General features: G+C 42.3%; 1 protein-coding gene across 10 annotated transcripts in view; it reads right to left on the bottom strand.

Annotated features, from left to right (window-relative positions):
* Positions 1-14,127, bottom strand: part of TANC2 (tetratricopeptide repeat, ankyrin repeat and coiled-coil containing 2) — a 269,159-nt gene that overhangs the window by 19,988 nt on the left and 235,044 nt on the right. For 9 of the 10 annotated variants that reach the window (XM_072111162.1, XM_072111165.1, XM_072111164.1 and 6 more), the window contains 7 exons: positions 10,539-10,649; positions 7,582-7,733; positions 6,892-7,060; positions 2,232-2,486; positions 1,375-1,500; positions 860-1,141; positions 324-451 (listed from right to left, as the gene is read on the bottom strand). In XM_072111162.1, coding sequence (XP_071967263.1) covers positions 324-451; positions 860-1,141; positions 1,375-1,500; positions 2,232-2,486; positions 6,892-7,060; positions 7,582-7,733; positions 10,539-10,649 — 1,223 coding nt within the window. The remainder of the gene's footprint in view (positions 1-323; positions 452-859; positions 1,142-1,374; positions 1,501-2,231; positions 2,487-6,891; positions 7,061-7,581; positions 7,734-10,538; positions 10,650-14,127) is intronic. The other variant, XM_072111166.1, reaches the window with a different exon arrangement.

Below are 14,127 nucleotides of genomic sequence, written 5' to 3'. Positions count from 1 at the left end.
TTCTCCCCTTTGTACTCTTCCTAATAGTCAGTCTCTTGCACTAGTCATTTCATGGTTGGTTGTGACAAAGCACAAGGCCTAACATCAGAACACTACTAGGGATGATTCCTTGAAAGTGGTCCATCAATTGAGCGGATGTTCAGCTCATGTACAGGAGAGAAGCTACAAAGATTGCACAGAAGATGTGTTCGAGAAATCTAGGACCATTGTACCTCCTTCTGCTACAGTCCCCAGATATTATTTTAAGTAATTAAGTCATTTAACAGGTTTTTTTCTGACCCAGCGGACCCTTATAAATCATTACATTAAGGTTGCCGGCTTACCTGTGCTGCTATCCTCCGCATAGCTTCTTCTTGCCGTCTTCGCATTTCAGGAGTTCCTGGACAGCTTCCACTAGAGATCCCAGAATGAGTCTGTCCTGTCTGTGCCAATTCCCGATTAGCTTCTGAATCTGCATATGAAAAGACAGTAAAATATCCTACTATTTCTCTATATATGACTCTCGAAGACCCAAGTGATTATAAGATACAGTGAAGAACTATGGTATGCTACAAAAGTTGACCCCTTATTCATGAATTATTGTCATTCTGAATGGTTTCTGAGGTTAACTGGGAATAACTGTGAACATTCAGCCTTTATATCAACCTAGACATATTTGTATGATGTCCTTCTAATGTCTGTGCTGCAATGTCACTGACACTTTTACCCAGAGATCAGTGGTGGTCAGTAAGATCCTGCCTAATCTGTCATTGGTAGCATAACCTAGTTATATGCTACCAATTGTGGAGAAATTTTGGAAAGTATCCAAACTATATTCATGCTGAGGACACAAGAGCGATAACAATGAACAGTAACTCACGCTTTGGTGATGCATGGGGGCTGTCAGAGGTGAGCTGTCTCAATCTTGTCCCATGACAACTAAGAGACACCAGTCGTGAGATGATTGCCGTTTTCCCAAATCCAATATTGCCACAAATGACTACACCCCGATTTACGCTCTCATCTTCACTCTGTAGCTGTGCGTCAATCTCATGAAAGAGCCAATCTCGGCCAACAAATGTAGCATCCGTGGTGATACTCGGCACCTCAAATAGCAGCGGTTTCAAGGAGATATCTGGTGGTCGGTAGGGGGCAAAGCGAACTGTGCAGAAAAATAAAAAATAAATATGTTACAGCAGTGCAGTGATATAATGTGACATACCAACATACACCACAAAACAAAAAGAAGTTACAAAAAAAACTTAAAGGACATCTACCACAAGTTTGAAAGAGTGTTTACAAATGAGCCTGAGGGGCACACACACATACAAATACATATACACCGGATCAATAACATCATCTGCAATTAAGACCAGGAATGTCTAGTGCTCTAACCTCGGAGGTCCTGTGGGGTGCGTGGTCCTGCAAGGGTCTGCCGTGGCATTCGTAAGGAGGTCCGCAAAGGTGTATGTCTCTGCTCATCCAGGTATGCAAGGTCCTCCAAGTGTGCAGAGCTAGTAGCTAGAGGTGCGAAAGAGGAAGAGGCCCATAGGAAAAGATAATAGATATTACTCTCATATACTGCAATCCCTGCAGCCTTGTGGAAGACGTCAGTATTATTACGAGCTTTAGCCAAGGATTCACAAAAGTAAAAGACTGCAATGGAAAACCTGTATGCATATACTGAATTAAGGGAAAGGAAATCCCCTACCGGTATCTATGAGGGATTTTGTCACGCAAAAAGTAAGTAAAAGGCTTCAAGAAGAATTTTTTATTATGCTTTGATGCAATTCAGGTCCACTTCAGTAGCTGAATCCCTAGTCATCCCTAGGGGAGTCCTTTAATCAGACGGTGTCCCTGGACGTCAAAGGCATTGCAGAGCATTAGCACTTCCATCCATCCGCACTGCCGCATACCCCTTGCTGAGCGACACACTCTTTTTCTAGTTATAAAAAGTATCTAGGACCAAGCAATTTCTCATGTACGAGAAATTCTAAAGCTTAGCGTGTCTTATTAACCTCTTCCCTGCCAAAGGGGACAGCAGAATAATTAACAGTACTGGCTCATTGGAGCTTGCTTCACCTCCCTCCCACCTTCTGCAGTCCTGTATCTTTCTCTTACTCCCCCTCACACCCACGGAAAGTAAGCAGCATTAACATTCTAGGCACATACACAGTGACTTGCCAGAATAGAGCTACCCCATTCAAGTTTGAAGAATATGCAATAGAGACAGAATGCGACCGTTTTCCTACCTGCGACAGAGTTGGGGCGGGGCATGAGGTAGAGTGGGATTGACTGCACGGATTGCGAGAGTCCAGTGTCCAGTCCCCTCTCGGGGATTTTATTTAAGCTGAAAGTGGAGGCCATAATATTCTCATCCACACGGTAGAGACTTGAATCCATTGACTTCTGGCCCTGCTTTACACACCCTCGAGAGCCAAGTTCCTTGTTGCTATCTGCACCATACTTGGAACGGTCCACGTTCTCCGAGTAGCTGGTCAGGGTGGCTGCAGGTAAGGGGAAAGAGTCAACATATTACTATTCCCCCATAATATTGTGCCCTGCTTCCCGTCTCAGTAATATATTTGTTATACCTGCACTGCAGGTTGGTAGCACAGCACATTGCATTGGGAACCCTGCAGACTGAAATTAGAAGCTGATATGTAACGCGCACACCCATGCACATGAAATTTCTGTCTGCTTTTTCATCATTGACAAATTTACTAAGGAAAATAATGGGCCATGGTGGAATCTGACATATCGATTCATAATCTTCGATTCTCTCCTGTAACATGAAGATATTGTCATTCCTGTCCCCCTCCGCTCCAGCGGCAGGAGGCGGAGAACAGATCGATGGCATCTGAAGGCAGCTTCCTTGTTGAAGTAGCAGTTTGTGTGCAGTAAAGGAGACAGAGGCACAGACATTATACATCCCAGCCACGGACACACACTGAGTACGTCAGTATGTACCGCAAAGCTAATAAAGGTATCATGGGCACGTCCATCTTACCATCTGCTGACAGCGGAGAGAGTCATAGAGATACAATCCCCTTAACACTGCACAACTGTATTGCAGAAAGTGACCTCTAAAATCATTGTAATACAATGTAATCCCCTGAAATTTCTAATATTACTCACCCGCCTGACATTACTCTACTGCAACATAACTATTCTTCAAGCAAAGCTTAGCTTGGACACCATTCCAATGCAATACTATGACATTCACATCCAGTTCAGCCCCCACCCCGATGCCACCCTAACACTCCAACCCAAGCTTCCCTCTGACAATTATTCTGTAATAATAAATGACCCATCTATGGCTAGACAATGAATCAAATTGATTTGATAATTCCCCCTTTTCTTGCTCATGGTAACATCTAGTACCACCTGGTAACCCCCCCCCCCTTGTGTCTCTGAAATGCACACATGCCGGTCAGGGAATTTTTTTCTGCACCACAAAAACCTGCACAGGATACTTCATGTGATAATAGCCGGCACATTATGAGGGTCACCAGAGTGTCCTGCTCATGAAATAACAGTGAGGAGACCATTATCTAAACCAGAATACATGAGAAGAGAGCACGTTCACAACAGCAAGCGTCATAACTTTTAGCAGTATGGGTCTTTTCCAGTTTTCTATTTACCTACTGCAGGCATCACCATTTGTGCGCACTGTGAACAGGATCTATGGGAAGTTGCTGAGCCTCATTACCTAAATCAATAGGGGAGAAGTCAAAGTGATAGAGGGTGGTCCTCAGAAAAGGGGTCTTCAGTTAAATCTTATTCTACTGCTGCAAGGAATACAGATAGACCAATGAAGAGTAAATCTCAGAAGTCATTCACTAACATGAGACATCCTCCTCTCTATAAGAACCTCGCCATGAGAAAGTAACACGTGTGGATAACATACAAACTTCCTCCACTCATAGGGAGAATAAGGATGGAAGAAACACACCAACTTTAAGAGCTTCAAAGTACTTGAGTAGTGAGATTATTGTAACCTCTTCTGTAAACCCCTATAAGCAATAGCATGTGCCAATATGATGAAGATGGCGTCATGGTCCACATCAAATCTAAGGCCCCAGAACCAAGGATATGTGCCTACCATCTTAACTTATTACCATGTTTGTTAAAATGCACACAGAGAGAAATAAAGGGAGTTATTAATAACTAGCTAGCTTTTGGGAAAACACTATGCCTGTCTTTGGAGCTCCAGTGTACGTCATATTCAAGTGGCTTTGGCCCTTTAATATTCTTAAGCTCTATTTTTGGTCTGGGATTAATTTTTCAAAAAGTCTCAAAAATGTCGCAAAATGTTTAAAAAGTCCCAGCCCATGCAACTTTCTTGGCTGACAAAACCAATGATAAAAAAACTCCCTCCCAGAATTTTTGATGCTCTGCTTCTTTAACAAAGCAAAAACAACAGAAATGCTGATGGAGACGTGAACCTAACCTCAGTTCTACATGTGACTTCCAAAGGTCAAAGACCATTCTGCACATCACGTTTATGGACTAGTAGAATACCTGCTTTCCCAGGAGAGACAATTAGGTCTCTTAAATGCTTGAATGAGTTAAAATAAATTTCCCCTCTATCAATGCAAAATAAAACGAAAATTAAAATAGCTGGGCATCTAAATTAATCTCATGCCTATTTAAGTGTGACAATGTACGCAAATTAGCCTCATGAATATGCAAATGTGTGATGCTTGGTGTCATGCAAGGAGTATGTCTTCAACTGGTGAACAGCAGGAAGGAACAGGACAAGCCTCAAAATCACCAGCAACATCAAGTGGTCTAGTAAAATTAAGATGATGAGAGGAACAGGGAGGAAATGAGATTCTGCAATAACAAGTAGGGCGGCATTATTTCTGCTTTGTTAAGAGATAGAAAAACAGAATGAGAATTGTCAGAGAGAGAGATGAAGATAAATGAATGCCATCAGGAAAGTGAATTCCCATGATCTAGAGGTGGAAGTTTAAGGCTTATACAGATATAATGGACAGTTATTGATGATTTACCATCTTCATGATGTGGAAGGGTTTTGAACATTTTTCTAATATATTTTAATTTGAATTCCTGCTTAGTTTGGGCTGCAGCTGTAGAGACCCCTCCTTAGTAACAGTGTTTATCTCTGTTGATAAGAAGATCTATTCCAGCCTGAATATTGTGGGTCTAGGAAGGCTGACTACAGGCTCAGATCTAATCTCCCTGTGTTTGTGTATAGTTCTGAGCAGTAAAGATTAACCCTACTCTCTGCCTGTCTATATTATGCTATTGGCACCATTTTATAACAGAAGATCTTGTCAGTCCCACTGAGCACCTTATCTTGCTGAAAGTAAAAGTAAGAGACAGGGAATTCTATTAGAAAATAATGTTTATAGAACACTATATCCAGCATGAAATCACATAGGGTTAAAAACACTTCTCAGAGTTGCGTAAACAAACAGAGGTAGAAATAAAGCAGTAGTCTGGCTGAAATAAAAAGTGGTCCCTGAGGGTCACTTCACTGCATGTGTCTTTACATTCGAAGCAGAATTTTTAAATAAAGTATTTTAGAAAAAATCTTAAAGTTACTCTTTAAGCCTCTTTTTGATATTAAATTTTTTCTCCTGTTTTTAACTAAAAGTAACCTATAAACTTTCCAGGTTAATGTCTTGTGGTTTACTTATATAAAAGGATACTGGCTTGTTGGCTAACATGAGCCGATTCACATAACCTTTTAGGTTTATTATCTTTTAATGGCTGAATAGATTTTCAAAGAAAAACACCCAATTGAGAAAGTAAAACTGAGATGCAACATTCAGCATTTAGTACTTGGGGACAGATTCTCTCTACTGTATTACTGTGGTGTATTCCCGCTTATATAAATCATGGAGCACTTCCACGGGTGCTCCTGTGACCCAAGGTCCCGGGCCGCAGGTGCAACCGTGCACTCCTCTTTTCCCTAGCACGTCTGTGGCAGGTCACCCTACCTGTCCACGTTCCCATGATGTTTCTGGCGGCGGCCACCCTGTTAATTTAATAAATAGCCGGCCCTTTGCTGCATAGCCTCAAACCCTAGAGAAAGCTTGTTCCGTATTCCCTACACTTATATTGTGAATTCCCATTGAAACCCTTGTTCCGTTCCGGACTATGCTCCTCTGGTGCCAGCCCTGACCTTCGGCTCTGCTATTGACTTCGATCCCGTGCTGCTGTCCTGACCTCCTGCCTGTCCCTGACCACGATTCTGCTCTACAACTCTGTACTTTGTGGCGGGCTCTGGAGAAAACCGGGTGCCACTTAGATTCCGCTCCCAGGTTTCCGTCATCGCTCCCGGTGGTATAGTGGGTTCACTACCCCTGATGCTGACAAGCACAGTACTATCATATGTACAAACATCCTACAGGGCTCCCTCCAATACTTGGTAATGGTTACCAGCTAGATAAACTTTTGTTTCTACACTGTCGGCTAAACATAAATGGGAATAGAACAATTGAAAACAAAAAGCAATTATACAGAAGCTTAACTTTACATTCTGATTAGGGGAAAGAAATGAGACGCGATAACATGATGATGATGAAGCCGCAATTAAAATTCAGAAAATGACTCCATGTTTACACTGCGGATAAAGAGAGCTATGACAACAAATTTACATTGAGATGTGCTTCACAAGGCACCTCCGCTATATTGGCTCAACACTATGTACATAAGGGATTTCTGTCATCATGCATCATCCATATCAAGCTAAAAAAATTCACAGTGAAAAGGCGAGCGAATCTAGTATTAGAATTAATTAAAAATGACTGAGAAAGGATAAACTAATAGAAACAAATACGAGCCATTGGAAGGACAATAAGTGTATAACTTATATCCATTTGGAACAACTTGAGATGTCATGCACTGAAGTTTCTGAATTCATCTAAATTCACTTACCAATAATGCCACTGTCTCTGCTCTCCAGGGTAGAAGTAGGGCTGCAGTCCTTTGTTGGGAGAGTAGTGTTGGGGGGAGGAAGGGTAGAGCAGGGGCTGCTGGCAGGTGGAGAGGCTGTACTGCTGGTTAAGGTGGAACATGGACTAATCCGCTGGGTAGCTGCAGAGCCCTGCGTAGAAGCAACAACATCACAATTCTCAGTGGTTATTGAAAGACTTGTGCATTGCTGTTGGTGTTAGATATATATTAAATATATCTTACTAGTCTTATTTACTCACAGGATATGCTGCAAGTGTGTGATGGGGGCTCCATTAGCTATTATATTGACATAGAAGTGAATAGAGGAGTGCGTATATGACCACCTTTGCATACAAGACACCCGTATGTTAGATTGGCCCAGGTCTCAGAGGAGAGACTCGTATCCATATTTTGTGGATGTGCCATAAATGTGTAAGGTGGGGATGCTCCTTTAGCAGCCCTTAAAATTGTTTTACATTTTTTTAAGTTAAAAGAAAAGTATTCATTATTCTACAACAAACTATAGGTTTTAAATTATTCAAAGAACTGTATTCTGCTAGAGGATGGGAGGTCACAAAGTATAGAAACACCTCTGGTAGAACTAAGACCATTGTACATGATATAGGAGTCACAGTTCACATGTGCCACTGTATGATAACCCTTCAATCTGACCTGGTTTTCTTCTTGCCCCTCCATGCTGTACTGGGGACCTGCAGCTTGGACGTCGCTGACTTTTTCACCCAGGAGGAAGCCCAGTCGGGTCATGAGGGTGTTGGCAGCCTCATCAACAGATGGAGGAGGGCCCAAGACAGACTCCTCTTCCCCTAGGAATAAAAACAGAAGGAAAATCAATTTTTTTAGCAGAGCAAGTTTAATGGCGCACAGACCAATTCATTTTCTAGTAAAAGTTTCCAGTAGTACAGCAACTTTAATGGCTACTTTTACTTTGCCAGCAATAGTTGAAACACTAGTTAAAGCAAATATAACGTAACAGACCATGGGGCAAAATTGTGAGAAGTGTTCTTGTCTTCATAAGGGAAAGCAGCGATCATTTATCTTTCCCTGCTGAAGGTTTTACTGGAAAAGGCCTGAGTGGCTGGAGTGGGGGAAGAGAGTGGTGGACCCCACTGCATGGAGTTTGTCCCGGCCTTGGTCTGTATAATTTCATTAATCACACATTGTAATGACCCTTTAGGTCAGACTATAATGGGACGATTTTACTATGACAATCAGTAAAGGTCTTTGGTCGTCTGCTGTATCCACTTCACTTGTCCTGACTGCAGACGTTCTTATTAGAGAAAATGTAGTTCTCCACCAGGGACTTTTCCTGCAACTCCTCCCATTCACTCTAAAGATTCTGCTGCACCCCATCTTTTAGCTATAGTAATATATAGTGATTGGGCCATAGTTTACAGAGGTATCAGATTACAGCTTACAACACAAGTCTGAGGAAAGGGCAAGGATGGAGAGAGCAGGAGCCATGTAAGAGATAAGACACAGATGGAAATAAATACACACAACTTTTTTGTAAATATTGGGACATGGAAAAACCCATGTATAAAGCCCTCCGCCAGGTACACCAGAACTTATTGGAGCCACTTTCATCCCTTATCAGTCTCATATGATAACAGTTGTTACATAGTGTACATAATCTGTATACCTCTATACTGCATATTGCTGATGCTTCTAAATGAGAGATTAGCAGAATATATTCTCCTCTACTTCTTCAGTGAATGAGATACATCATAGCAGAAGGACTCTCCAGTGTTGATAATAAAGTGCATGAAAAGAGTTTGTATGTTGTCTCGGTGTTTGTGTGGGTTTCCTCCGGGTCCTCCGGTTTCTTCCCACACTCCAAAACATACTGGTAGGTTGATTAGATTTTGAGCCCCGTGAGGACAGATTTGTCAAGTTCTGTGTAGCGCTGCACAGTCTGTGCTATATAAGGAATTATTATTTATATATTATGATAACATTGTATTTGGCCTTTTATTGATGTATTCTTATTGTATTCATTATCATATTATAGGGTATGGGAGGGGAGGGCAGTGTACATGGAATTTTCTAATAAAGTAGAAACTTAGTTGTCAATTTTGTTCTATGGCATGGCTGTAGCTTGTTCAATAACATCAGCACGTTCATTCTCCCACAACAGAGATGAGCAAGCTGTCTAAAATGCAGGATGACTCAATACTGCAGCAGTTACGGGTCGACTAAGTGATGATGGGTCAGGGGAGCTGGACTCTCTTTCTGTGTGTAGTTTATGGAGGTCCGTGACACTGATATCTCTACAGACATCTTGCTGGTTGCAGCAGGGTCTACCGTAATGGGACCTTCTTATAAACATATGTCACCTCCATTTTGTCAAAATAAAGTAATAGCTAGGGCATTACAGATCACTCCACGTTTTCATAATATTACCGATGGATTTATATAATCCGGTGCCCCAACTCATTAACAAAATATCAACCGCTGGGTGTTGTCGCTACCTCATGCGGGCCACCACCCAGAATGCCTCAGTGCTCGCGCGGCTAGGTTGCCATAGAAACTCTGCATATTTTATGCTGATTCACTTAGCAAGCTGGCGGTGAGAAGGAAAAGGTTGGGGCGAGGGAAGAGGAGGACGCGATGCCTCCGCTCTGTTAATACTTCCCTTTGAGGTGCAATGCTGACAAGTGTACCGTCTGATTGTGGGGCTGCAGGACAAAGAAAAAATCCCCAGATTTTGTGCGGACCCAGCAATATAAATATGGGGTGCTGGTTTTCCCCTTTTCATGAAAGCCTAGAGATACATAAAGATGTGACTGCTTCATACATGTACAGTGACATGCTCATACAGAGAAGGTCTACATGATCTCTCTGCTTCAGTAATGCACCAAATATCTGCAGTATTTCTGCTTTTGCTTTTATGCAGTTTTCAGAACTTAGATCGTAAGTCAACACGTCACATAATGGAATATTTTATCACCTTTTCATTCTTGCCCTTTTGAGGCGTATAAAAGTTATAAAGAGAGGAACGTGATGTTCTCTTGTCTGCTGTCGCACCTCTGACCCCAATATTAATCTGGCTGCTCTCCTGTGGCATCATTACCCTTCCTGGTGGAAAAGTATACAGCGCCTGGTTTACGGAGCGTGCTTGGAATATACAGGTAGAAAAGGGGAGAAGAAATGACCGGAAAGAGATGGAGGCTACATGTAGAACTAAAATGGCTATAACCATGCCATTACAGTTCTTCCAAATCCATTGGCATACATTTTATCCTTATCCTACCCGAAAGGTAAAATGTGAAGAGTGTCCACATGTAAATGAGTAAATTAAGAGTAAAGTCAGGGGTTAAAGGGGATGTATTTCCAGTAATTGATACTTACTCCACCACAGTCTCTGTACTTCAGTGACCACTGTGAATCAGTGGTCAGAGAACCCCCCTATAGCCAGATGTAGGTTTTATGGTTATATCTACGTATTGAGCATGCCCATGATGTACACAGACCATGGAGGCATTGGGACAGTAGCGGCAGGATCATTAATATTAGCTATAGTATGTGATTTTTTTTTATTATACTATACTATAGTTGCGTTTTTTGAGCTGAAATTGGGATGGGGGATGTACACATGGGATCTCACTTACCCAACAGGTATGCATCGGCGTCCAGTTTCTGGGACGAGCCAAGAGTTGGGGATCCCAATTCAGATTCTGGAATTCTGGGGCTCTCCACAAACTTTGCTTTTCTCAGTGGGGCTGCGAGTGCGTATGTAGAGATTGACGTGTACAGATAGAAAAATGGGGGGAACAAAGAAGACAGAAGGAGTAGGGGATGACATATGGAAGTAGAGAAAGAGGAGACAGATAAGACAAGGGAAAGAAAAGAAAATGTTCACAGTTACTAGAATAGTCAGCAGATGGAAACTGTTAACAGCATGTAAGCCATGTCTAACCCTGATCAAGTTACCCCTAATTTTCCACCTTCTTTTATGTACTGGAAAAAACATTGTCAGCCTTGCCTTCTTCTATATGGGCTCATAGCACAGAGATGGAAGATCCTTCCCTCCCCCCACTATCTCTGATGCAGGAATGGCAATGGTTTAATTGTACAGACACATCAAGAGAAAGTGTTAATTAGAACAGTTTCAAAGAAAATACATTCTAGAAGCCGTCGTGAGCAGGACTGCTGTGTCACTTCATCCCTCTGGAGACAGAGCCTGATTTGAACATATTTAGGTACACCCAGCAAATTAACATTTATGTTTTGGCATAAATTAAAGTAAGGTAGTGGGAGAACAAAGTGCAAAAATAAGAGTCCTACAAGAAAATAACCATAAAGTTACTATATGGACAATCTTATAAAACTAACATCCAGAGGTTTTAGGGCGACACTAAACCTTCAGAACTCCTTAGGCTGTAGAAACTAACACAAAAATTTTGGTTTCTAGTTGTCAGCTGCGAAATGGGGGGAGTAGTAGGTGGGGTTGGTGATCACCTAAGAAAATATTCTGAAGAAGGGACATGCTATTTGGTCTAAAATAACATTTACCTGGTTAAAATCATTGATGCTTAAGGTGACGGGTTATGACAATCTTTTCACACATTGGAATAGACATCACTGTATGACAGGGACTCAATACAACCATCGAGTTGGTCTATATCTCTTTATTTCAATATATATGTATATAGCTGGAAGTGTACAATTTCCGGAATTTTCCCTTCCAGCATTAATCAAAGAAGAGATGGATCTCAGAGCTGGTGTAGGGCACATCTCCTCCTCTACACGTGACTGCAGCTATTATACCTTGTGGCTGGTGTCAAAATGAGTTGTCACTCATTGGGATTTATATCCATGACAAGTCATAAGATACCTACAGCCATGGAAAATTGCTATTTTATTCTGGCTCCTGGCTAACAAGAAGCCTCAATCATCTCTCCAGCAGTAAGGGGGCGACGCTGGAGGAAAGCAGGGAATGATAAGGGAGAAAAGCAATGGATTATGCCTGGCCTGAGTTACGTGCATGCTTATCCAGTAACCGCTTTATATAGCGTCAGAATGCTAATTATTTATTTACAGAGGAAGTGCTGGGCAGCACAGAAAGAAAGAAGTGCCAGATCTCAATGGCACCAATAAGCAACATAGCCCAATGAGATAAGTATCAAACAGTGGTCCCAAGCATACCAGCCACCCGCAGCAGCGCCACATGCGTGCATGCGTGAGCGCAGGGATTAAGCAACTCCATAATCTGGTGATACAAGCGGCGCATCATCACTGCTTATATTTTCTTAAATTTGTCCAGACAGAGACAACCTTGTTCTTCCATCCTTTCAAATGGCAGTTTTTGTTAACTAGGTTTTACCCCAAAGTCCCAAATTGGAGTCCGAGGAGCCATCCACCGAGGGGCAACTGTCCTATGTGCCAAAAACAAGGTCTCTATAATAAATATATGCTGAGGTATAGGTCAAGCCCCATTTGCAGCAAGTGCACATAGGAGACATACTCTAGGACAGTGATGGCAAACCTTTTAGACACCGAGTGCCCAAACTACAACGAAAACCCACGTATTTTTCGCAAAGTGCCAATGCAACAATTTAAGCAGTAACTTATTACTGCCTGCTGTGTCACAGGTTTAAATTGCATAGGCATCCGAGGACACCAATACAGTAGAAAGAAGGAGAAGAATCATTGTAGCTTCCTTCTGGGGTCCTGGGCTGCCTGGGACCGCAAGAGTCCTCGAGTCCTGTCTGGCAAACTCTACCCTGGTGTGATGGCAAGGGTGCCCATTAAGAGGGCTCCGAGTGCCACCTCTGGCACCCATGCCATAGGTTCGCCACCACTGCTCTAGGATCCAGCAACAGGAGGGCCGCCAACATGGTATTGATAGTACGCATCAGAGCCAGTTGCATGTGGGAAGCGGCACCCCCAAATTACATGACACACATCAGCCCCATCCTCAGGCTGAGGAAGGAGCAAAATGTAGCATTATTATTATTTGAAAAGGAAGGTATTAAAACGTAATGTGTGAAACATCCTAGAAATGCAATCGTATCTACCATCAGAATCTATATTTATCATGCTAAATGTCAGGTTATTCAAACAGAGATTATTAAAAATAAACGTGACAGAGATGTGAAATAAAACTCCAAAGAAAATTAGTTTCAAATGGTCAGGACCACGTGGAATTCCATGTTACTTCTACCTATAGTCACGGAGAGTATAACTGCATTACTAGATCATAAACATGGCTATAAGACTCCACACGCCTACACAGTCTCCATAAGGAGAACTCTTACTTCCTGACCTTAGTCACAAGCCTCTCTATGACCAGTTCCCTACGCTGTACTGAGACCCAATCAGGTGGAAACCGTGCTGTCTATAGTTTGGAGTCTGTTCCTTCTGGAATAGATATACTGGTTTGGTTTTAATGGTTTAGATTGGTTTGTCATAAGGTCTCTTGTAGGTCATGGGAGCTGCCCTACAAGGTCGCTAAAAGAGGCGTAGTTTTCCTTATCCCATCCTGGAAAACTTTGCATATTTTCCTACAGCATATCCAAGGCGGACAACGATGGAGAGCTCACAGACTTCTGCACATCTTTGCATCACACAGACAAACCACTTTCATCCAGATAACATATACCCAGAAATAATTAGTTTTGCAGGGAAAAGATACAGCAGCAGGTCTCCCTGTCATCAGCTTTAAGAGAAACTGTAAAGTTTTTTATTTTCACAAATCAATAGCTCTTGGGATGTAAAACAACTTTGCCTTTTATCTTTGTCACCTATATTCAGTAGTTTTTTTGCTATAGCCCTCAGACTACCTCAGTGCTGTAATGGCTGCCTCCTCTCCAAATGTTGACAAGCCCTATTAATCCATAGGTTGTTTACACCTTGTTTCTGGTTGGTTTCATGAGAGGGGAGGAGCTGCTGCTCCCTGCTCACAGAGGAGGTGGTGTAACAGTGAATGTAGCAGAACTGGATGTGTACAGAACAGTGAATGCCGATGTCTCCTGCACAGAATAATGAGATACTAGATCTTCCCTATTCCCTGTCAGTCCCTCCATCCCAGTCTGATTCTACAGAACTTTATATGTCTGTCTCTGCTCTTCTCGCAGCTCCCCTCCCCCTCCTTGTCATTGGCAGTATTAGCTCTGTCCAGATAAGCTATTAACCCTTAGTGCTCAGTGCTGTAGACTGCATGTAACTGGGGTACTAATGATTTCTACCACTTATTAC

The sequence above is a fragment of the Engystomops pustulosus genome, chromosome 6 (assembly GCF_040894005.1).
Source record: "Engystomops pustulosus chromosome 6, aEngPut4.maternal, whole genome shotgun sequence".
Lineage (NCBI taxonomy): Eukaryota > Metazoa > Chordata > Amphibia > Anura > Leptodactylidae > Engystomops > Engystomops pustulosus.
This window is presented reverse-complemented; position numbering and strand designations above follow the sequence as displayed.